Source organism: Coffea arabica, chromosome 3c (assembly GCF_036785885.1).
Source record: "Coffea arabica cultivar ET-39 chromosome 3c, Coffea Arabica ET-39 HiFi, whole genome shotgun sequence".
Classification (NCBI taxonomy): Eukaryota; Viridiplantae; Streptophyta; class Magnoliopsida; order Gentianales; family Rubiaceae; genus Coffea; species Coffea arabica.
Genome location: NC_092314.1, coordinates 7,276,225 through 7,300,395, shown reverse-complemented (window position 1 = coordinate 7,300,395; position 24,171 = coordinate 7,276,225). Strand labels below are relative to the sequence as shown.

At 32.9% G+C, this 24,171-nt stretch overlaps 2 protein-coding genes across 2 annotated transcripts; both read left to right on the top strand.

Annotated features, from left to right (window-relative positions):
* The first annotated feature begins 8,464 nt into the window (after positions 1-8,464).
* Positions 8,465-9,964, top strand: LOC113734446 (uncharacterized). The gene is made up of 3 exons (XM_027260996.2): positions 8,465-8,625; positions 8,736-8,838; positions 9,676-9,964. The coding sequence occupies exons 1-3, from the start codon at positions 8,619-8,621 to the stop codon at positions 9,764-9,766; spliced, it is 201 nt and encodes a 66-aa protein (XP_027116797.2). The 5' UTR covers positions 8,465-8,618; the 3' UTR covers positions 9,767-9,964.
* Positions 9,965-20,297: 10,333 nt separating this feature from the next.
* Positions 20,298-21,990, top strand: LOC113735271 (ethylene-responsive transcription factor ERF062). The gene has a single exon (XM_027262294.2). The coding sequence runs from the start codon at positions 20,591-20,593 to the stop codon at positions 21,869-21,871; it is 1,281 nt and encodes a 426-aa protein (XP_027118095.2). The 5' UTR covers positions 20,298-20,590; the 3' UTR covers positions 21,872-21,990.
* Positions 21,991-24,171: the final 2,181 nt, after the last annotated feature.

The following is a 24,171-nucleotide window of genomic DNA, read 5'->3' as shown; positions in this document are numbered from 1 at the left end:
TAAAAAAGAATAAAAAATAAAAAGGATTTGAGAAATTTGTTATGCTTTCTATTTTGTTTTAACTTCTAAGTTAGGGAAACTAATTAATTTTATTCAAAAGAAAGCACTATTTCATAACAAAAGGTTTTCAATTTAGGCATGGAATGCATCCCAACAAAACATGGAATGATTTGTTGTTAATGGACACCTGGATTTGTGGTTAATTTGATATTTTGAGCTAGTCAATTATATCCATTTTTGCCTTGCATACCTATCAATTAAGCTAGTCAATCATAGTCTTGTCATAATTGATTGATGAGAAGATTGTTAATTAGCGCACTATCAAAATTTTTTTTGTTAATTAGGGCACTATCAACAACAAAGGTGGTGGGAAAGGCTGAAGCTTGTTTTATTCTTAAATGGAGAAGATTTTAGATTTGGTCTGTTAATTCTATGGTTAGTTGGTTTACTAACCCCCCCAAAAAAAAAAGACAATATTTGAAATAGTTTTTAGATTACCAATGGAGTAATTCCAAGCTCACATGTTAGTCCTTGTCAAAAAAAAAAAAAAAAAAAAAATCTTCCAAAACGTCCCTCACATTTTGTAAAATAACTTTTTTCGTCCCTCACTTTTAAAAATGTAATTTTATATCCCTTACATATTCACATCGATTAAATTTAGTCCATAACTAGGTTTCCGATCATTTTTTGGTCTGAATCCATCACGTACAAGGCACATGATCATTTTTTAAGGGTAAATTTGTCAAATTATATTTTACATAATCTAATCTATAGTCCTCCACATTTTATAAAACAAATTTTTTCGTCCCTCATATTTTATAAAATGATTTTTTCATCCCTCACACTTCACAAAATGAATTTCTCCATCCCTCACATTTCAAAAAATGAATATTTTCATCCCTCACTAATTATGTGTGTGAGGGAAACCCTAAAAAAATATATATATATATATATGTGTGAATACATTTTGTTTAAACACATGTATATGTCTATTTGATTTTGCTTAATAATTCGAATAGCATAAATATATGTATGTGTCTATTTGATTTCACTTAACAATACGAATACCATATATTATACATGATCATTTGATTTCATCTGGTATTAGCTAGTAAAAAATCTTGCATTCATTGTTAAATTGGCCAATAAAGCTATTTTCGGTCAAAATACAATAAGAATATGCAAATTAATGTTCTATTGGTAAATATTAGTCATAATCATACAAAAAGAGAAGATAGCCCACAAGTTGGGCTCAATTACATACATGTGTTTATGTTATTATTATTAAACAAAATCAAATAGACATATACATGTATTTAAAAAAAACGTATTCACACACATAATTAGTGAGAAATGAAAAATTCATTTTTTGAAATGTGAGGGATGACGAAATTCATTTTGTGAAATGTGAGAGATGAAAAAAATCATTTTACAAAATGTGAGGGACGAAAAAATTTATTTTATAAAATGTGGAGGACTATAGATCAGATTATGTAAAATATAATTTAACAAATTTACCCTTCAAAAATGATCACGTGGCTTGCACATGATGGATTCAGGCCAAAAAATGATCGGAAACCTAGTTAGAGACTAAATTTGACCGATGTGAATATGTAAGGGACATAAAATTACACTTTTAAAAGTGAGGGACGAAAAAAGTTATTTTACAAAATGTGAGGGACGTTTTAGACGATTTTTCCAAAAAAAAAAAAGGAAAAAGTGAAGAAAGAAATAATCACCTATTAGTCAATAATTGACATTGTAGTTCACTAAGATTGTTAATAGAAACTAGTTGCTATATTCCCTTCGTTATTATAAGAGTTATATTTGGTTATGCTTGCACACTAAAGTTGCCTTTATCAAAGAAAATATAGTCTATTTCTTTCTTTGTTTTTTGAGAGTAACAAACAAAAAATCTAGTCACATAGAAAAAATGTTTTCTCCAAATCCGCCACAACCCAATTTTTCTAAAAGCTATGACCTCCATTATCAAGAACATCCAATTTACAAGCAATTAAGATACGTTATATTTTCAATGAAGTTACACACCATTTTAGGCCAGTTTGCGAGAGAGGTTATACACAATGTTAAGTGGAATGGTGAAATCCCTCCCCCTATTCTTTTCTTGACAAAACGGCAAACTTTCATTAGTGATAGCTTGATATTATAATAGAGTCTAGGGTGTAAATAAGTAGAGTTTAATCAAATGGTTCGCGAGTTTGCGTGGTCAAGATTTGAACTCTAACTCGTATTGATCGATTTCGAGTTTGAATTCGAGCAAGTCGAGCTATCTAACGAGTTCAAACTCGAGTTCAATATGTAAAATTCGAAAACTCATCGAGTTTAATCGAGCTTCATGCATATATGATTTTTAAAATTTTTTATTTATTTGTATCAAATACCTATATTTTTCCCTTGTTTAAAATGATATAAAGCATAAATTTATATTAATTAAACTTGATTAGACTTGATTAAGTTCAATTAAACTCAAACTAAGTTCAATTGGGTTTGATTTGCTCGAATTCGAATCCGATGAGCTCGACTTCAAATAAGGCAATACAAAATCAAGTTTGAATTTGAGCTCAACTTTTAAGAGTTTAACCCCAAATTTTTTAACTCAAAGTCGATTCAACTCAATTATACTCCTACAAGAAACAACTAAACTAGGCAACTGTCCTCTAAATCATTAAGGATATAAACGAATCTAATCAAGTCAAAAACCTTAGTGTTCAAGTTTGTTTGATTATTTTAACGAATTTAAAATTTTGGTCAAATTTAGCTTTTCTTTTTTTTTGGCTGAACCGAATTTAAACGAGTTTTTTAAAGTCAAATTTAAAAGTTATTGAACAAAAAACATTATTCAAACTTAGTTAACTATTTTGACGAGCCAAATCTAACTCAGTTCGAATATCGAATGGTTTGGTCCATTTTTCAACCCAATAGGTCATACTGTGCAAGCTTATTGAACCACCCGGGGAAGTTCAACTTCCACCTAACGTTCTTGACAAGTTTGGTTGCAAACTTAGCTAAGCTATGACTTGACATGATTTCCACTTCTCCTAATAAAATTAACGAAAAAAAAAATCAAATTGAGAAAGTAATCAGAGAAACATTCAAATCCCTGGCTATATTCAATTAGTGTTTTACAAGAATTTGAATAGATTGAAGTAATTAGAAGCAGGTGTCTTTCTATCAAAACAAAATAGCAAGAAAGTGGAGAATGCCACCAGTATATGCCTTGAGTGACGGAATGGAAAGGATTTATCAATGGTTCAATTTCCCTACAATTTGTTGAAACAAAATGAGTAAAAACCTATTTTAGAGAATTGATGGATCAGCTTCTTTTACATCATCTCAACTGCTTTATGTGCCTAGGACCATAGAATTTTCCTAGATTTCATACCTCCTTTTTCCCCACAAATTATCCTTAGATTGCCAGAAGGCTACCTGAAATAGTTGATCGATCATGTCCAAAGGTATAGAAACTCGAGGGTCATCCATAAACCATAATCTAGAACCCTGAGAAAAGCACCGTTAAAAAAGCTTATTAATACTAAGGGCCCGTTTGGCATTTGGGTTTTTACCCAAGTTTGTCTCCTACTAGTTTTTTTACCAACTTTTAGTTATAGTAACCTAAAAAATCTTCTTAAAATTTTTTACCTATACACTTCAAAATACTCAAAATACAGAAAAAAAAAAAAAACTCCCTTCCCCTTTTCTTTTTCTTCCTTCCCTACCCCAACCCCCCACCACCTCCGCCGCTAGTTCCCACGTCGATGACCTCTTCCGGTGCCGGTCTTTTTTTCTTTTCTTTCCTTTCTCCCTCTCCCCCTCTTCCTCCCCGCCATGCTCCCTCTTTACCCGATTTGGTCCTCCCCTTTTTTTTCTTTCTCCCTCTTCTTCTCCCTCTTCTCCACTCCTCCCAGCGACCAGATCGGCCAGCGAGGGAGAGGGAAAATTGCCAAAAAAAAAAAAGTTTCTGTTGTTGCTTTGTCCTGCAAGGGAAGGAGAGGAGAGGGAGAGAGAAAATTGCAAAAAAAAAAAAAAAAAAAGTTTCTGTTGCTGCTTCATCTGGCATGAGGGATGGAGAGTTGGTGGCGAGGGAAGGGGAGAGGGGAGGAGAGGGGGAGAGGGAGAAGAGGGGTGGCAGGGGAGGGAGAGGGAGAGGTGGTGAGCAGGAGAGAGGGAGAGAGAAAAAGCAAAAAAAAAAAAGTTTTCTTTTGTTGCTTCATCTGGCAGTTTCGGGAGAGGGAATAGGAGGGAAGGGGGAGGGGGAAGGAGAAGGGAGAAGAATCGGGAAGGGAGGAAAGAAAAGAAAAAAAAAAAAGAAAAAAGAAAAAGAGAGAAAAAAAAATGAAAAGGAAAAAAGTTTTTCATCTTACAAAAGTTTTTCTACAGTGACTTATAATAAAGTTTGAAACAAATACTCAAAAAACTCAGTTACCAAACGGGCCTAAATTGCAACTGTTTGTTCAAAACCAAAAGGATTGAAAACAAGGAGGTTGCTCCAAAAGCAATACTTTAAGCTGCAAAAAGGATTTGAGTTGGACTCTACAAGAGTGAAATGCTATATATTGGAACCCCATTGTCCATCCATCTCTAGAGTTATTAAACTGCTCAAATTAAAGACGGTTAATATACCTTTTTAGCTCATTTTAGAAAAAAAAAAAAAAATCATAAGACATCTTTGTGATCTTAATCGAAGGAAGATAGTCCAAGCCAATACCTTTAATTCAAACTCGAGTAAATGTCTCATATTAATTTGTGTTTTGGTCGCTCCTTAGTCCTAAACATGATGAATAAATTACTCTCTTTCTATTACGAATAATATCTTTAATTCAAACTCAGCGTTTGAATTTCGTTTTGCATCCTTGTTGGAGGACTTGAGCAAAAACAACGGAATTATCTAAGGCCATTTTAGTCATTTGACCTTCCATTTGATGTAAGCATCAAGCCCAACGATAATTTATGTAGGGCCAACAGTTTTAGCCCATTTATTAGTGGACTAAAATAAGCCTGGGGCGTAGTTAGGAGGTAGACGCTAGACAACTTGTTACTCGATTAGAGAAGCAGACTTTTTTTTTTTTAGGGTAAAAAAAAATATTTATGTAATTTTTTTTTCCAACAAACGAAAAAAAAAATAATGTTATGGTTATTGTCATATTGGCTAAACTTGTTACGTTTTCTCTGTGAACTCATTTTTCTATTATTTTTTTATCTCACATATATTAAATAATTATAGCACATTCTTTTTTTATATATATATAAAATCTCTAGAAAATAGCAATCAAAATGGGTTCTTCTCATATTTCAGAGTAGTAATGAAAGTTAAAAATACCAATACCAAAAAGCAAAAAATTAATTACCTAAAAGTACAGCTAATAATCCCTAAAGATAAAATTAGTATTCCTTAATAGTGAGCGCTCATGTGATTTGACACTGGCAATGTTAGAAATTAAAAAAAAAAAGAGGGGAAGATTCGATGCTTCCATAATTATCACAATGTCGACGCTGATGTAAAAATTGTACACACTAATGTAGCTAATTTAAACACTAACATAACATGTAAAATACAATAACATTATATTATTTGTTGAAATTTGTGCCCAAATTTCAATCTCAAACATCCAAATCATATATATATATATATATATATAATAAAGTCGTATCTTCATTCTTATCCTTTCATGTTTTCTCTTTCCTACGTGACTTGCTCCTTTTTTGTTTGGATTTATATCAATTCTTATTTCTTATAAGAATTCTTAATATTGTATTATTCTTATTTCCTATCCAAAAAAGGAACTGGAAAGTAATGCGATATAAATAAAAGAGACATAAATATCTCTATTAGATAAATCTCCAAATTCATGCCAATAATTTTTGTACTACATAAGAAACCAAAATAAATAAGAATTGCTATCACTACAAGAAGTAGAAAAGTAACTAATTTTAATTAATAAATCATATTTTCTTCAAAAAAAAAAAGTTATTTGAACGATTGTGGTTTTATTTCCTATAAGAATTCTTAATATTATAGGATTTTTATTTCATACCCAAAGTTATGTACTTTAAACAACTTAAATCAAGATAAACATACTTTTAATGTTCTTATTAATATCTCTTTATATCCTTATCAATTATTATTTCTTATGCCTACACTACATATAGCCTCTAATACATTGATTTCAAACATCAAATTCATGGTTAGGTATTTTCAGTGCAAGCGGTTGGCACATTAACGTATCGATTTTGGGTTTTTACTCTTCTTGATTGTCAGGTACATTTTCTTTCAATATATTTATTTTTTTAAAAAGGCATATTGATCTTTAATTGCAAGAGTTTAGTACCATATCTTGAATTTTATTTTTTTGTTTTATTTTCTGTTTGTTTTGTATGAAGACATAGGATTTAAACAAGTACTTTCATCATTATTTTTGTAAGATTCTTGCTAACATGTTTGTTAATTGATTTTTGTGATCATATGCTAAGATGTTTGTTAATTTGCCTTTACGAAAAACAATCAAAAACAAAAGGTACTGGAAAGTAACGCGACATAAATACAAGAGACATAAATATCTCTATTAGATATATCTACAAATTCATTAGTTAATTAAAAAACTCTGGCCGTTTACTTAATTAATCCACTTGAGAATGGTTTCATAAGGTTTTTAAAAAAATATCCAGCCTTATGTCTTACCAACATAGTTTAAATAGAAGAGATGCCAAGCACTTGATCACTTGAATAACATGAACTTCCGGCAAATATTGATTATATACACTTATAGTCTATGCTTTATAAATATCGCCATGAAAGTGCTTTGCAGAATACATCAATTACTTACTCCCATAATCAAGAAGTCTAAAAGTAAATTCTATCTACATTCAAAATATTAGCTACCACTATCAATGCTGTCAGTAGTCGATATCCAAGGAGTTTGCTCAAATGTTGTCAGTAGTCGACATCCAAAACCCTATATTGTAAGAAAAATATGGAGTATCCTAAACTGTGTAATGCTTGCAATCAAAATGTGGAGTATCCTAAATTGAGGTATGTCGTAGATGTTAACATTTTTATCATTTTAATTGCTACAATGTCTACATAAACATAACTTTTAGAATATGTGTATTTATACAGGTATATGTTAAAATTCTTGGCAAGTGATGCAACCAGTAGTGTTTGGTTTGTTATATTTGATCAAAAGACTGAAAAAATAATAGAATACAAACTTTCTTTTCTTCTTGAAGAATTTAACAAGGTAAACTTATATCTAATTTTTTAAAATATTTTTAATAATAGTAGACAATCCGACACTTATCTCAACTGTTGAATATTCTAACAAAAAAAAATCTATTACGCATTTCATTTTCAGGATGGATTTAACAATGAAATCGTATCATCAATTATAAATAAAATCACGTGAAAACCTTTTATATTCCAAATCAAGTTGAACAATTACAATTTGAAACAAGGTATTAATAGATTTAATGATTTATAGTGACTAGATAGTTCCACTATGATTTCAAGAGGGAAACACATTTCATGCATTCACAGGTAATGTACAATAAATTTCTCTTGTATTTCACATACTATATCTCACATAATATTTTTACCTTTAATTTTGATAAATCATTATCATATTGGCAGAACCGACAACCAATACCAACCTAAAGTATCTTTTTCTCATATCCCAATTAGTACAACAGATGATTCTAATCAACAGTATTTCAATACACTTCATATGAATCATTTATCAGAGGGTTCAACAAAAACCACAGAGAAAGGGAATCCTCATAAAAAGATTTGCATGAGAAGGTAGATTTAATATACTATATTATTTTCTTAAATTATAATCTTTACATATTGTTATACATAATCTTGAATGCAATAAATCATTTATTTTTTAATACTTAGTTATCCTGCTTTGCTATCATGCAGTGATAATGAAAAATCAATGAATGCTAAGTTGCACGGACAAATCAAGAAGAATGTTTAAACAGAAGAAAAACAAAAACAAGTTTATGAAGAGTAGAATATTATTTGATACTATTTACTGCACTTTTTATTTATTGTCAAATTTTTGAATGTTATGGTATTGTTGAATGTTATTTTTTCCATTTTTGAATTATTAATCATTGAATTAGATGTTCAAATTTATATTATAAGAATACTTTATATTACAATGCGCACATAGTAATATACTTAAAATAAGTTATAATAGATTATACATTAAATTTGTATTTTATATCGATATTTTTATAAAATTGACTAAATAGTTTATTTTTTTTTTTTACGATTCCGTTCAACGAATGGGTACAAAACTAGTCCATGTGGCCCGTGTGGGTTCAACGATATTTTTACAATTATCGCAGAGGAGCTGAATCCTTAAAATATTCAAACCAGGCCCATGTGGCCATGGACGGGTCAGGTTTGGAGTCGAAAGGCTCGCCCAATTCCTAGTTCCAAAACTATGCCCAAGTACGGTCCAATCCAAACTACTTTTAACTATTATTTCAACCCCAAAAAACACGCACTGAACCACATAGTTGACAGCTCTCTGATTTATTTTTCTTCCTCGGCGTAGACTTTCTTCTCCGGCGACTTCTCCGGCGTCCTCACCATGACTCATATCCTTTAATTACGCTTCTTTTTTTTGATTAATTTCAATTTTATGCTGCATTTATTCATGAGTATATGTGAATTTTGGGAAATTTCTTTGACTGGATTGGGATCTCACGCGGAAACCAGAGGGAGAAAGATAGAGAAAGAGCTCAGGCAAGGACTGGTGGCAAAGGCAAGAACAAAGATGATGGTTTGACTCCTGAGCAACGCCGTGAAAGGTACTAATCCTCTCTCTCTCTCTCTCTCTCTCTCTCTGTTTGCCGCGTTTTTTCTTTATGTCCAATTTGCTTCCTATATTTTCCAATTTCTGGATTCGGAGTTTTGTTTATCTGTAATTATTAAGTTCCTGTCTTTATAATTATAGTGGTTTAACCGTGTTTGCTTATGTTGAGATTTCGAAAGATTGGTACTCTGTTGGATGAATTATGTGTGTTATGAATTGGTGTGTGTATAATTTTCCTCTTTTTTGTTTTCACGCCTTTACATGGATAGATGTTAGTTTGATTTAAGTTAGGTTTATGTACTGTCACTAGGATATTGGAACCTTTTTATTTTCTTTTTGGTTACTGGGACTCCATTGCCTTTGTAATTCGGATAATATAAATATGCAGCTAATGGAGTGCCAATAGCGCTACCTTTATGTATTTCATTAGTTGGAGTAACCATGAAAACAGGGCGAAAGAAGGAATTCTTAAATTTTTTTTGGTAGTTGTCATCTTAGTAGTGTTAAGCTTTTGAGGGAAAAATTTAAATTTTCTGGACTTTTTGGGGTGGGTTGGGGGGAGGCATCCTCGTAACACCCCTCTAGGTCCATCTGCACTTCAAAATAAGGTAAAGTTAGATGCTTTTGTGTCGGTTTGATGTGAATGAACGTGATAATTTTCATAACCATGTCGGTGTAAGTACTAGTATGTGATTTTTGTTTGTTTATGGAGTGGTTCTATTAATTGTTTGAATTTCCACATGCTGTATGTTATTCGTGACTATTGTGTCCGACACTTGACCTGGGTAATTTGATTTGCTTTCTCGTAACCCTTTAATTGATGATCTTGTAGAGATGCAAAAGCACTTCAAGAGAAGGCTGCAAAGAAGGCAGCGCAGGCAGCAGGGGGCAATGATGCTGGAGGTAAAAGCAACAAGAAATAATGAACTCTCTTGTTATTATGTTTCCTGATTGTCTCTTACTTTAAAGAGACCCTCGTTTCCCCTTTTTCTCGCTTTACGTATTTGTGTATTTTCTTCTGCTACAAGGTCTCTGTTCTGTTCTGTATGATTTTCATATACACTTAATGTGCAATGTAATCTTAATTGATACTGTAATGTTGATTTTGGTGCTTGTTGGTCGATCTTTGTGTTCCTGTTTGATGCACCTGAATTTTCTCTGATGATCCTCTTTTAACCATGTTCATGTAATCTTGTGAAACTGTTAATTCCAACTTGCTGGAAGTCAAACATTCCATTTGTTAAAACTTATGGACTCATTTGTCAGTTGAGTGGTCCCAAGTCAACCTTCATCCACATTATACTTGTTTTTGAAGGGAACTATTGTACTTTTCTTTATTTATTTTTTAATCTGAATGTCTTCTACTAGTGGAGGATGGTATAGCATTTTTGGAGACCTTGTCGAGTTTGCAAAATTGTGGGCATGACAAAGGATTGGTGTACGGTTTGGCACTCATTTCATATGTTATTTGGGGTGTCTCAAAGATGTGCTGCATAACTTGGATCTTTTTTTTCTACAGTTGGATGTTGAAATGAGGCCTATGATGAGCCCAGCCAGACTTCTATTTACCATGAAGTGTCAAAATGATAACCGAAATTTCAGTTACTTTTCATAAACAGTGAAGTGCCTGAAATTTGTTTGACATAACTAAAATTGAGATACGTGTATTGCAGTGCTCAAAGGTTAAGCTTACAATTAATCTTGACATTCAGGGTTCAACTTTTGCCATTTGGAAATAACTTTTTGGGAAATGCATTTCTTTGTCCTCATCAGCTACCTGCCCTATTTCCGTGGCTCGTTTTGGGACTCAACACTATTTCACAGCTATTAGAATATTTTTTTTGTTGTACGAGTTAAGAGCTTAAAAATTCTGTATATTCTCAGTCATAGGCTTAGGAACATGCAAAAAGTGGGTGAGTGATACGAGCTTTTTGAAATGCTTTAGCAGAAGATTAAGAGGTGTTCTGAGGTGATATAATTAGCTTGTGTTGCGTTCAAATAAGTAGCTTACCGCATGTCCGTTCCATCAAGTGACATGATAACAAACTGATGATTTTTACATTAGGTTTCTGCTTTTCTTTGTCGTCTAATCATTTAAATTCCAGAATCATGAAAGTTTTGGCCATTTAATGTCGTATTAGAATAGCAGGTTCTGTTGATGCCATTGGTACTTGGTTTTGCTTAACCGTATGGATGGCCACATACTGACAGCTGAGTAGGGCTTTAAAGGATTTTGTCACCTAGGAGGCAGTAATTGCTTGAAAATGTGGATGCATTGCAACCTATTTGAGGTTGATCGATGCGAGGAAAAGTGTTATTTCAGACATGAGGAAAGTTGATTAGGTTACTCGTGGTTTTTGCTGAATATTTCGCTGATGCTTTCTTGTAAAGGCTTGCTTAGTGCTGGTTCAGGGACCTCAAGTTGCACATAAAGATACCATTTGGCAAGTGTAAGGTTGTAGGCTAAGAATATGGATTGTTTAGTTGTATATACTTTACCTAGTTAGGTTACACACCAAGCTTTGGAGGGTTTCAATTGATCTGTGAAGAGAATAGTCCAAGGAGGTTGTATGATCGGGGGGTCAAGAACTGATGAATTGTTCTTGTTGAGTTGAGGGAAATCGAGTCTTGTGCAAGAATGAATGGCTTTGGACTCTATTGAAGACATCTTCATGTCTTCGATTTCTACTATCTAATTTTGTATAATCTACAGTTTCTCAAATAAAAATTACAAATAATTCGACAATTAAGGTCTCAAAAGTTAATGTCTTAAATCCTTTTGGGAGTAGCCATTAGCCAATGTAAGATGAGATCCTAACTTAATGCACTTCTCAAATGCAAAATTTCTCCGAAGTGGTAAAAGTTAATTCTCAATTGGTGGACGTCTTTATGGCAACTCAAACTAATTGGTTTCTTTTCTCCACGCTTTGCAAAATGGCTCGAGCATTAATTTTTGGTTGAGAGAAAGCATCAAGTTAAATTAGTAAAGGCCCTTTCTGGTTTACATCAAAGTCTGAATGTAAAATTTTAAGTATCAAATTGTCCAGTTTCCCCAAAAGAAAACGCTTGTGATGTGCATGATCAAGAGAGTTACGAAAATTATCAGAAGAAAGAAGAGACTTACGATAAGGTTTCTCAACTAAAATATGTTGAATACTTTTTCTTAATGAAAATTAAAGTTTAAGAATGGATTGCAATTTTTCTTTGAAAAATTACTACGTTTTTCGTGGGTATATTTTTCAATTATTTTTTTACCTCACATATATCAAATCGTTACAGTAATTTTTCTACAAAAAATTTAGAAAAATGCAATTCAAACAAAACCAACATAAATAAGGTTGAACCCAGCATTTAAGAACCACTTTAGGGGGAGGACAAACTTTACTACGGTCATTGAGCCGCTTGTGGGTTGTCCCATAAATCACTCAATAGTAGGGATGTACGCGAGCCGAGCTACTCGCGAGTATCTTGGTCAATGGCTTGGTTTGAACTCGGTCAAACTGAGTTCGAGCCGAGTCTCGAGCTACTCGAATACACATTCGAGTCGAGTTCGAGTCAGAATTTTGCAGCTCGTGGCTCGGCGAGTAGCTCTTTGAGCCGTATAATTTAAATAATATATATGTATTATAATTATAAAATGACCGTTATGGGTATAATTTATACTGAATTTACAAGTAATGTGTCGAGTCAAAAAGCTTGAGTCGAGTCTTATCGAATCGAGTCTTGAACTTTTAAAGATTTCCTCGAGTCAAGCTCGAGTTTGAGATTTTTCGACTCAATCGAGCTCGAGTCAAGTTATTTATAGGTCGAGTCGAGCTCAAATATAGCAATACTCGAGCTCGACTCGGCTCGATTACATACCTACTCAATAGCCAGTCTAGCCAGTTTAACTTGCCAATCGGGGACGTGGTGATCTTAAAGCCTGTTTGACAAAAATTGGCCATCAGTGGCATGTTCACCGTGGACTTTGTTTTATGGGTGATAATTTGAACTTCTTCTTATTCTTTCAGCTTAATTTCTTTTGTTAATTTAAGTTCTTATTTGCATAAATCGACTTAAATTCATGATAAAGTTGGAAGTATATTCTGACACTGCTCGAATCATCCCTAGTTTTCTCTTTTTGATTTGAAACTTTTAAGCAGCAATGGGGTATAATCTAATGATATGGTCTTAAACGTATATTCTATCCTTATCCAAAAAGTTTCTCCTAAAATGCGGGTGGAGAATATCAAAAGAATGGCAATCCATAGCTAAAGCTCAAGAATCATACCAAGTCAAATTCAAGTACTTATTTCAAGCAGTTGGTGCATCAACCGCGTAAATTTCGCCAAAAATTTTTTTTTTTTGCTTAATTATTAGAGACAATTTGGAAATGGGTAAAAGATCTTAGATCAGAAGCTATAAAGGGCAAAAAAAAAAAAGAAAAAAATTGTCTTGCAAACCAAAAAAGAAAAGAAAAAAAAGAGGAACATGTCGTCATATGCGTTTAAAGCCAAAACTCACCTTGTTCTCGGTTGTTTTAAATTTTACAAAATCTAATTATAGAAATTGATCATAGAGAATAATCAGAATCAGTAAAAACTACTCTTTGGGTGATTATAAATTTTAACTTTTTTGGTCATTAAAAAATTTATAAAAGTAACCGAGAACATTACAAAAATTGATTATCCAAAATCAAAATCTATAATTAGTTAAAATAATCAATCGAGAACAGGGTTTTAGTCCACTCTGTCAAGGTACAAAACTTGAAGATTTTGACTAGAATAACTTAATTAATCTATCATTTGACAATGTGGAAGTCTTTAAAAGACTGATTTGTTTTTCATATTTCCATTACTTGCTACATGATTCAGTCAAACTATTATTGTGATTTTGGGTAGATGGAATAGCAATACTTGTTACATACTGCTTCAATTTATTTATAGCGACTAAACAACCTTATGCTTGGAGACTCCTCAGGTCAGGCGATTATATTCAATGAATGTGTCTTTTTCATACAATATTTTACGTATGGGTATTATAGATTCTTGGTCTTGTTGTTTTTTTTTATCCCCATTTTTTGAAGTTGTTCAGAATATAACTGAGCTTGATTCTCCACTATGTTCTAAGAATTGTTATACTACTATTTCTCAGTTTTTTTTTTCAATCAAATCTTTTTTTGAAAAAAAAAAAAAATCAAATGCAGTAGCTTTCAAGTTCTGTCTTGTTTATTTCTTGAGTCTTTGTTTTTTTTTTTTTTTTTTAACTTCCTTCGTTTATGGGGATCTGGTAGAATGAATTTCTCTCGTTGTTCATTTCCATGCAAGCTTTTTCCATTATTTGGCGTTGTCAAAAATTTTGTTGCAAAAAGAAAAACACCAATTTGGAGAAGCTGAAAAAAAAAAAAATTTTTTTTGGTACTTTTTGGAGGAGCTAATAAAGCCTGGTGGTGCTAATGCCACATTTCTCAGTCCTTTTTCTCTTGGTTGACTCTAATTTCTATTAAGATATATAGATCCCACTATTATCCCAATCCCCTTTTCTCTTTAGGACAGTATTTTCGAATTCCTGAGAAAAATCCCCACATGAATTTTTTGGAATTATATTTTCTTAAAATTCAATTCTTGTCATTTTCCAAACTTTTTTATTTGAATTCTTGGACCAAGATTCATTATTTTACTTTCAAATATATACATACTTTCAATGTATATAGTACACAGGCCTCTTTGTCAACTTTATTCATGAATGTGGAATTTTAGACATGCAATTCATCTCTATATTCTCTGGAGAAGATCAAAAAATAAGCAAAAAAAAAAAAAAAAAAAAAAATAAAAAAAATCTCCAATAGTGAAGGACAAAGCATCCACCAATATACCTACATGTTAGCTCAATTCATGACGTGCCATCCACGCCACTTACAAAACAATTCCTTTAACCAACTAAAATAACCATTCCAATTTTCCTCCTTAATTTAATTTCTTTTCTACCAAGTCCTAGTTAGTATACAACTATTATAAGTCTACCAACTCTGTAACTAGGCTTACACCAAGGGCCACTTACAATAAATAACAACTTCAATATCTGAAATAGAAATGTTCCTTGCAATAAAACTTTTTGCATAGTACTTTATGTACTATTGTACTACTACTAATACATAATTCTACCAACCCTATAGCTATATAGGCTTACATCTACAGGTACTTATATAAGAGCTTGATTATCTAAAACAGCAGTGGGCTCTTTTTTCTTGAAAGAAAACCGTTTACATGTATGTATGTGTCTATATATATATATATATATATATATATATATATATATATATATAAAATTAATTTTTTATACATTACAGTGTATACATTTTCATAATTAGATGTATGACACATAATTCAAATTTGAATTTGAAATCTAAATTTTGCATATGTGCCCTGCATCCAACCCTGATAGTGTATATACGGTCAGTGTGTATATAATTTATTTTTGTAATTTGGTAATCAATTGGAGTGATGGTAACTTACTTATTGGCTACCTTTTGAGCATACAACTCTCTTTGCAAGTAACATGGACAAGGTGAGGCCAACCCTCTTATAAGCATTCTTTAAAAACAAGAAAGTACACGACATTATGCATTAAGAGCTTATCAACTAACTAAACTTTCTATTACGTGAGCTATCCCTTACTTAAGTGTTTGTTTGAGTCCCTTTTCTTTTGTTTTTCCTTTCTCATAGCCGCCTTTTAAATTTGTGTGGTTAATGTGGCCATTAGCACGCGAGATAACTACTAAATCTGAAGAGAAAGAACAAAAAACAAGGAAAATTAAACAAAGTCAAATGAATAAATATATAAGCAATTACTTCTTGTAATGGAGTTGTTGTGGATGGTTACAGTTTAGTTTATAACTAAACAAGAGCTGCAGTCATTAATCTAGGGAGACATGGTTGTATTAAACAAAATTATCCTAGGATTCACATGTCAGCTGAATGAATTAGGACAAAGAAACTTTGTTATTGTCTTAATCTATTATATTTATGTATTCAATAATTGTATACATATTAGAGTAAAAGCTCAAATCATCCTTATAATATAATTGAAAAAGATTAGTTGTCATGAAAGAATGAACCATGAATTTTTGACACTTGGACTTGCACGATTCGTCAGCCGACTATTCTTTAATTTCTCGGACTCTTGCTTCCTTCAACTAACCGTTTTCTTCCTCATCAGTCCCCACAATTTACACAAAAATGATTGGTCCTCCAATTTATTTGCTTATACTAATACTAGGTAGATGATGGTGTTAACGGCAGTGGTGTTGATAATCTTAATTAATTAGTTGTAAACAAGTATAAAGTGAACGAGGTCATAATCATAATTATGCCAACAGTGGTGGAAGTCATGATATGCTGATGAGGAGATGAGTAAGTACAACATAAGTTTTCACACAAAGGGATAAGTTTTTTTAATCAATCCTTCCAAAAAGTTTGCTGGATGTCTACGTATTCCCAGTTTAACTATACAAGTTTATAGGGATTTACCCTAGTTACCCAAGGGCGCACTTGATCATGATTTGTATATATTCATAGAGTCTCTATAGAGAAGTTTTGCCATATCATGTCATTTTTAGGACAGCATTATGTTTCTTGCCAATAATTGACTAGTAATTTCTTTGTCGTTTTAGATTTCATGAGATTATTCATCCTCATTGTAATGGAGATAATGATCATATCCTCATTGTGATGGAAAAACACCATTCTGCATTTTTTGGAAAATGTTTTTGTCTGCATCATATATACATTTTTTAAATATATTTTTTATTTTTCCGATCATCTTCTTATGTCACATATATTACATTGCAAAAGTTAGTAAAATAATCTTCTATCCGGAAACATTCAATAATATCCAAGTTTAAAAAATTTATGTAGGAAACTGTAGGAACTCAAATTCAGCTAAGGATTATAAAATTTCGTCCCCACGAGAAAAAAAAGAAAAGAAACTCATCCAAAAATAAAGACTACTTTCTACATAGAGGTGAAGATATGGAAATCTTTCTGTAGAATTAAAGAGGCTGATAAGAATGTTTTTCAAAAAAAAAAAAAAGAGGCTGACATGAATTTATAATGCAAAATGTCTTGAGAGCAATAATTACAAATGCCAAGAAAACATAGTCAATTAAACCATCATACATACTGAACAAGTTAGTTGGCAAGTCAAAACATTTTCGTAAAGAAAATGGATACAACAATCAACAAACTTAGACACAGATTCTCGTCCTACTCAAGCTCATATGTGTCGAAAAGATGGAGATTGGAGAAGTGTGTAGAACTAAAGTAAGAATCAATTGAAGGAGAAGGATTCCATACGGATACATTATTTCACCTTTGCACCATTTTTCTTCTTTGAGTGGTTTTCTTATCTTTAACTTTATGTGGGTCATGGCAGAATATTATGCATTGATCTGTGTTGACTAGGACTTTGTAACTGGTTCCATTGATAGACAACTGAACTCAGTTTGTCCATGGAAGGACAATCTTCCAGGAATAAAAGTTCAATCCTTTAAAAGAATTAGAGGGGAAAATGAAAGGTGAAGTTATCTAGTCAAAAGCTAAAGTGGTTGGCAGGTTGCACCAGACATGCACCTGTTGTTTTGTAGTTTCATTTCATAGTCAGCTTAAGCTGCCAAAAGAAACAATAATATGTTTATTCTGATCACAATTTTCTTTAAAGTCAAGGCTTTTGTAGGCAACTTTGAGAAGCCAACATCTTTCAAGTTGCCAAAGGTAGGGTGAGATCCTTCTGCATACAATTTTCAGCTACCACATACTTTACAACAGAAGGTTTACACTAGTGCAACAAATTTATACATCAACAAAAAAGGAGTTATTATACCAAAAGTTGTAGCTGTTTTACATTGATTATATCAAAGTGTACATTTGTCTAGGGTATACATTATTGTGTACAATTCACTATGACATTTGTAGAGATGCTTCATCCTAATGGTAATTTACAATGTGTATACAAGTACAATAAATTATACGCCAACACAGCAAATGTAAAAATTTAAATTACTAGCATGAAACATCAGCATTATACTACCATTTTGGGAAGTTTCGTACCAAAAGTTATAGTAGTTATTTTACATCGACTATTTTAGTGTGTACATTTGTTTAGGGTATCTCTATTGTTGTGTACAATTTTCTATGAAATTTTTAGAGACCCTTCATTCCCTGCGGCACTAAACATATCACTGGTAAGGGCATTCGTTTGTCAGAATTCTGACTCTCTCAATTATTTCAATTGTTATGGTACAAGTTCACATGACTTACATCTTTCTAACAAGGCATAGATATGGTGTTTTTCCTCACTTTTACTCTTATAGAATTAGGTCTTCAATTGAAAAAATTGAGAACTCAAAAGGGCATGTAGTTGTACTCTTTAATTTTCGAATTAACATCTTTTTACTATACTTGACTTCATATAGTTGTACTCTTTAATTTTCGAATTAACATCTTTTTACTATTCTTGACTTGCTCTCAAAATATGATGACTCTAATTAAATTCGACTGTTTTTTTTTTTTTTTTGGTTTAAGAAAAGCTTTTGTCACAATGAAACAAGTGTATTTTTTAGGAGCATTTCAAGGAATTTGAAGGAACCCATTGATGAATTCTTGGGAATTTTCAAACAAACTACGATAAATTTTTGGGAATCCAAATAGTAGCTTTGATGAATTCTTGGGAATTGGTAATGGCAAAATTAGTGTTCAAGTGCGTGAATGTCTTGAAACATATGTCCAAAGGGAGGTGGCACACACACGGAAACACGGAAGAATGTCCAAATATTAGGCAAAGATAACTGCTGAAATTGATGAGAGTTACAGAACCAAAAAAAAATCTAAGGGCAGTACTATAGCACTCTTTTGGTCTAGTTGGGTCCGTATACCCATTAACCCCTAACACAAGTCCCTTAGCCTCCCCCTCTCCTTAAATTAGAATAGAGGAGGTTATACAATGTATCGTTGTTGGCAAAAAAAAAAAAAAAAGATAACTGCTGAAATTGATGAAATAGCTTAAAAAAACCAGACAAAATGCTTTTCTTCTGAGTGGAGAAACTGAATGATAATGGGAAAAGATGAGCAAAGCATATATTCATTGCTCATACAGTTGGTATAGTCAGGCTTTTTAAATGATTAGTTTTCTTTATTTAGCTAAATTCTTTGATGGGCACATGATCTCTCATTTTGTCTGCTTGGTCAAGCTAGTTCTACTAATCACATGCCTAAGTGCTTTTTTTTTTTTTTTTTTTCTTTTGAAGCTAAAAGCAATGTATTTGTAGCCAATTCTGGTTAAATTCCTCCTAGCTGTCTTCTTCAATTTGAGGTCCAAGACTTGAAAAGGAATAAAGAAGTGTGTTTTGATTAGGAAAGAGAATTGCAAAATAAAGGTAAGAGCAACTTTTTGAAAACATGGGCTCATGTCTGCTTAAGTATTAATAATCAATAATCTATACACAGAATTAGAATTAGACCAGCCTTCACCATGTGCAACCTCCTTAAAATAACATTGTTTAAGCAATTGCACTACTGGAAATTATGGTAGCCCTTGGAATAACTTGAGAAATCACAAAAGGGTAATAAAGGGCTTAAAGGAACCTCTCTCATACACACACATACAAAAGTTCAAAACAGACATGATAGTTAATTGGCAAATGGGTAGAGTACCAAATTCTTAGTGTGTACTAACCATATTTTGGCTCAAGTTTGGAAGTGAAAAGGACCATTCATAAGTTTCTTTTGATTTCTGGACTTTTCTTGTTTGAAATTGATCAGTTGGTGAAAGCGTCTCCAGGCTCATCTCAAAGGACACGTAGAGATGCCAGAAGAAAAAAGGCCAAATAAGGTATACTTGTTGGGATGATGGCTTTGCCAAATTCTTCCTGCACTAGATCTAAAAAGGACAGCCATGATTTCCTAAAACTTGTGATGCAAAACTCATTTAAAAAGAATTCTTTTGAGGCCTTTTCCTAGATAATGATGATGTTGACGATAAGGTTTTCAATTCAACTTATGGTAACTCCATTACTATGTAGTTTTCCTTGAAAATACTTGAAAACTTGGAGTCAATCATTTGATGAGGCCAATAGTGGTTAAGCATATACAAGTCATAATGCAGAAAATAGAAGCAATTAAGGGTGTCACACTGAACATACGTTAATCTAACAGTAATCAATTATATGATTATAAATAACAAGTCAATACCATTTTACTCTCATAAGAGAGTAAAAGGGATTATGTATCTTGCGATGTTGAATTATCACATGATAAGTAATAAATAAAGGCACCAATGAATAATGCCAATAAAATAAAGTTAAGGGTCTAATGTTCTTGTAGTCACCATCAAGAAGAATATACATCCATCTTGCAGGTAATCTTGAAAGACAGGCATGACTAGAAAACATTGATTGTCATGCTTTGATTGGTTCCTAAACAGAATATTGGAAATGGGAAGCACGAATTTGGTAGTATTTGAGGGCAAGAAGCTTTTCCTCTTTAGAAACAGATCCCAACTGGAAGAGAACCTGGTAGCATTGACACAAAAGCAGGTTCTGCAATATTTTAATATGGCCTGAAAGATACCTGTGATGACATAAAATGACCTAGCGCAAGGCCTAATATATATACCTGGCTTCTGCCAACAGCATTAGTTTCATTTCTAGTTCTCAGTTTTCCTCAATACATCATTTTCTTGCAGAATCAGTTTTTCCAAATTGAAAACCCTTCATGCAGAAGGAATTGCCAGCTCTTTTTACGGTAACGCCTGAAGGATCACGTTTTCTCATGGATCCTAATTGTATTTCAGGTGGCCTGAATGAGAGTTTTTGCATCGACTCCGGTGGCGGATGTAATGCAAAATCATCATCAGCTTCACTGGACAGATTGATTTCGAGTCCTGAGTCCAGTTCTTCAATAGAAGAGGCTTCTGCTTCCAACATAAACAGTATTAAATTCTCAGAATTTTCCGAGCAAAAAGACATGCTCAAGGGCTATGATGCACATTCATTGCTCTCAGGATCAGCAACATTTGACTACTTCAGTGGATCTTCTTCTGCTCAAAATACAGGAAGCCACATTCCGTTGAATTTCCTTGAATCCTTCCCTGCAATAAATGAAGCTCAATTACGTGAACCATGTCCCTCACCTCCTTCAAAGTTCCCAAATTTAGGTTTGTTTTTGCAAGAGCCATCATTAATGGATGTATCCAGAAAAGCAACAGAATCTCTTGGAAAGAGCCAGAAGCGTGAGCCGATGCAGCTATGTTCTCAAAACCCTTTATTCCCCATCTCTGAAATGGGGAAAAGCCAGCTTCTGCCATGGCTGAAAATCAGTCAGAGTATCACAAATAACTCCTCCAAAGGCTTTAGTGACTACTGGCTCAGTACCACCAAAACAACACCGATGAAATTCACGGGCAGAAGAATCCAAAATGGCAATCAGAAGACTTCTTTATCATCAATATCATCTCCAGGAAAGCTTTTCAGAGGAGTGAGGCAAAGGCACTGGGGAAAATGGGTTGCAGAAATAAGATTACCGCGAAACAGGACAAGGGTGTGGTTGGGAACATTTGATACAGCAGAAGAAGCTGCTTTTGCTTATGATACAGCTGCCTACATGTTGAGGGGAGATTATGCACATATGAACTTTCCGGACCTGAAACACCAACTTAAGGCTAATTCCATCAGCTGTAGTACTGCAGCCCTTCTGGAAGCCAAACTGCAAGCAATATCACAAGGCCTGCCTGCTACAAAGAAGTCTACCGAGTTACCAATATCTCAGCCGAAATCAGTCTTGCATGAGAACTCAAGATTCAAAAGCTTGAATATTCAAGTCCCTGCCATAAAAGAGTGGCCACTGGACTTGGGTTGCAAAATTGAATCTGGTGAGATGATTGATATCAAGAAGAGCCAAGAAAGTTTGGTAGATACTGAAGCTGTTCAATTAAGTAGAATGCCATCCCTGGATATGGATACAATCTGGGATGCACTTCTTGTGCCTGATTCATGACTTTTTTCCATAGTTGTGTATGTTCAACCACGTCTGAATGTATTTAAACAGGCAGATTGTTTTGTTTCTTCCTTACTCAATACACAAGTTTAAATGTCTCACAATCTATTCTTCTCATAGATCTACGAGTTTCTTCTGTTTTTATCTCTGATGAACACCAGTGCTATTACTTACCTCTATTTTAATCTCTCTTTTACTTATCTTTCTTTTAATCTTTCTCTTCTTGTGAGGACCGGGGAGGGAGTGGTGGAGAAACTCATGTGCTACAGCACTTTTTGTGGTGGTAACTTTTCATTGTTCTCAAACTTTATCAAGATTAATAGATCTTCAAGAATGTGGTCCCTTGGATAAAAGACAGACATTACAGGAATCTACGTCTATGTATGGGACAAAAATGCCAAGGCAGTTTCTGTAACTATTGCTACTATTATTCCATCTGTTCTTCCATCCCATACCATGTGTCTTTTGAGTTATAATAAAATGGAGATATCATGGAATAATTTGCTTTCAATATCTCCTTATTTGCTTTGCCAATCAGCTGCAGTAAATCCATAGGTGTAGTTGATTTCACAGAAATCCATGCTTATTTGTTGAATGCTTTTTTCTCTTGCTAGTTTAATACAATGGAACTATGGAAGGGAAGAGGCTACGCTCTAAAGTGGTCCTATATAAGGTACAGAAGCAATATCTGCTAGGACATGACATTGTAATGCATTTTACCCAAGTTGCCAAAGTGGGCAGTACAGAAATTTTCCTACCAAAGAAAAGGAAAAACTTGTATGCTCAAGTATAATCTGTAGTCTTCAGAGAATTGCCCCAGGTGGGTAATCTTCTTTATTTGTTCCAGGACATCAACTTCAAAGAAATGGGGGCTTAATAGTCGAGTTGTTTCTTGTAATCTGCCACCATCCCCACTCCTTCCTGAGATATTCCCATGCATAATCATGCTACATCCTTCTAGTCCTGATAGCGTACGTGCCCAAATCCCATTAAACAGCTAACTTTAAAAGAGTGAAGTGCTTTCAGATGTTTAGAGAAACAAAATATGATGGTTACCCTAATAAAATGTCTGAATTTACCATGCTGAACATTCTAATCCAGAATTCAAGCAAAATAGTGTTGGACCTTCAGAAGCTTCCACTTTGGAAACACTTATTTCCCTGAGACCTGATTTTGTAGTTATTCACTGTTCCTATGTAGCAGAATTTGATCAATTTGGGCGATGAATATATGTATCAACAAAGAAAATCTAAGGGCCTTGGCTTAATAAATAACTAGTCTCTTTTTTTTTTTTTTTTTTCCTGGTGCTTAATAACTAGTTCTACAAAAAATATTCGTGCATGGATAGACTTTGACATGTATATTTGAAATGCACTTTCACAAAAGCAGAAGTATTTGATGTGTGGGAATTAACTTGTGAGTGTGATTTAGTAACTAAATGACATACATGAATGCCTAAATGAATGGTACAGTTAATAAATCGAATTTGTCATAATCTCATCCTGTGTTAAAATGAATACTCTTTTCTTTTGAAAATTTGAAGCAAACTATTAAAGTAACTCTAATATTCTACTCTAGAGGATGGACATTTATTTTTAAAAATTTTATTTACAGAATTAGGATATTGGTTACATTTTTTTTTTTTTTTTACTTCTTTGACTATAACAAAAACAACTTTTCTTTCTTTCTTTTCTTCTTTTTCTTTTCTTAGAGGGGACTTTTCTTTTAGAATAACTTTGATTAATTAATTATGGGGATGAAATTTGTGAGCTTAAATTTGTAAACAAAAGAAGCGAAGTTAATTATTTTGTTCCAGAAAAGGGCATATAATTGGGTAAAATGTATCACTGTAGTTAGAGTTCATTTTTTCCATAAGAGTTTTTTTTCTATTTTTTTTTTTGTAAAGGGCTTTTCTGCTGTTTTGATTTTGATTAATTACATTAAAGGGAGCAAATTAGTGAGGATAAGTACGTAAAGAACAGCAAAGTTAATTATCTTTAATTTCTTTTCTAATTATCTAGGAACCAAATCTGCATTGAGTCAGCGGCTTTCAATTTATAATCCCAGAAGTCAAATGATATGTACTTGTCATTGTCACTTGTCGGGTTTTTGTCTTTTTGACCTTTATCTAATCTTCTTATTTGAACACTTCATCTACGCAAATACACCAAAACTATTGAAAATTTTCTCACAGATAATCAAATATTGCTAGCTTGTGGTTGAGTATTAAAAATTGCTAAATTGTTAGGTCTCAGAGTTTTTGTAGGAAATTATACTGTAACGATTTGATATATATATAT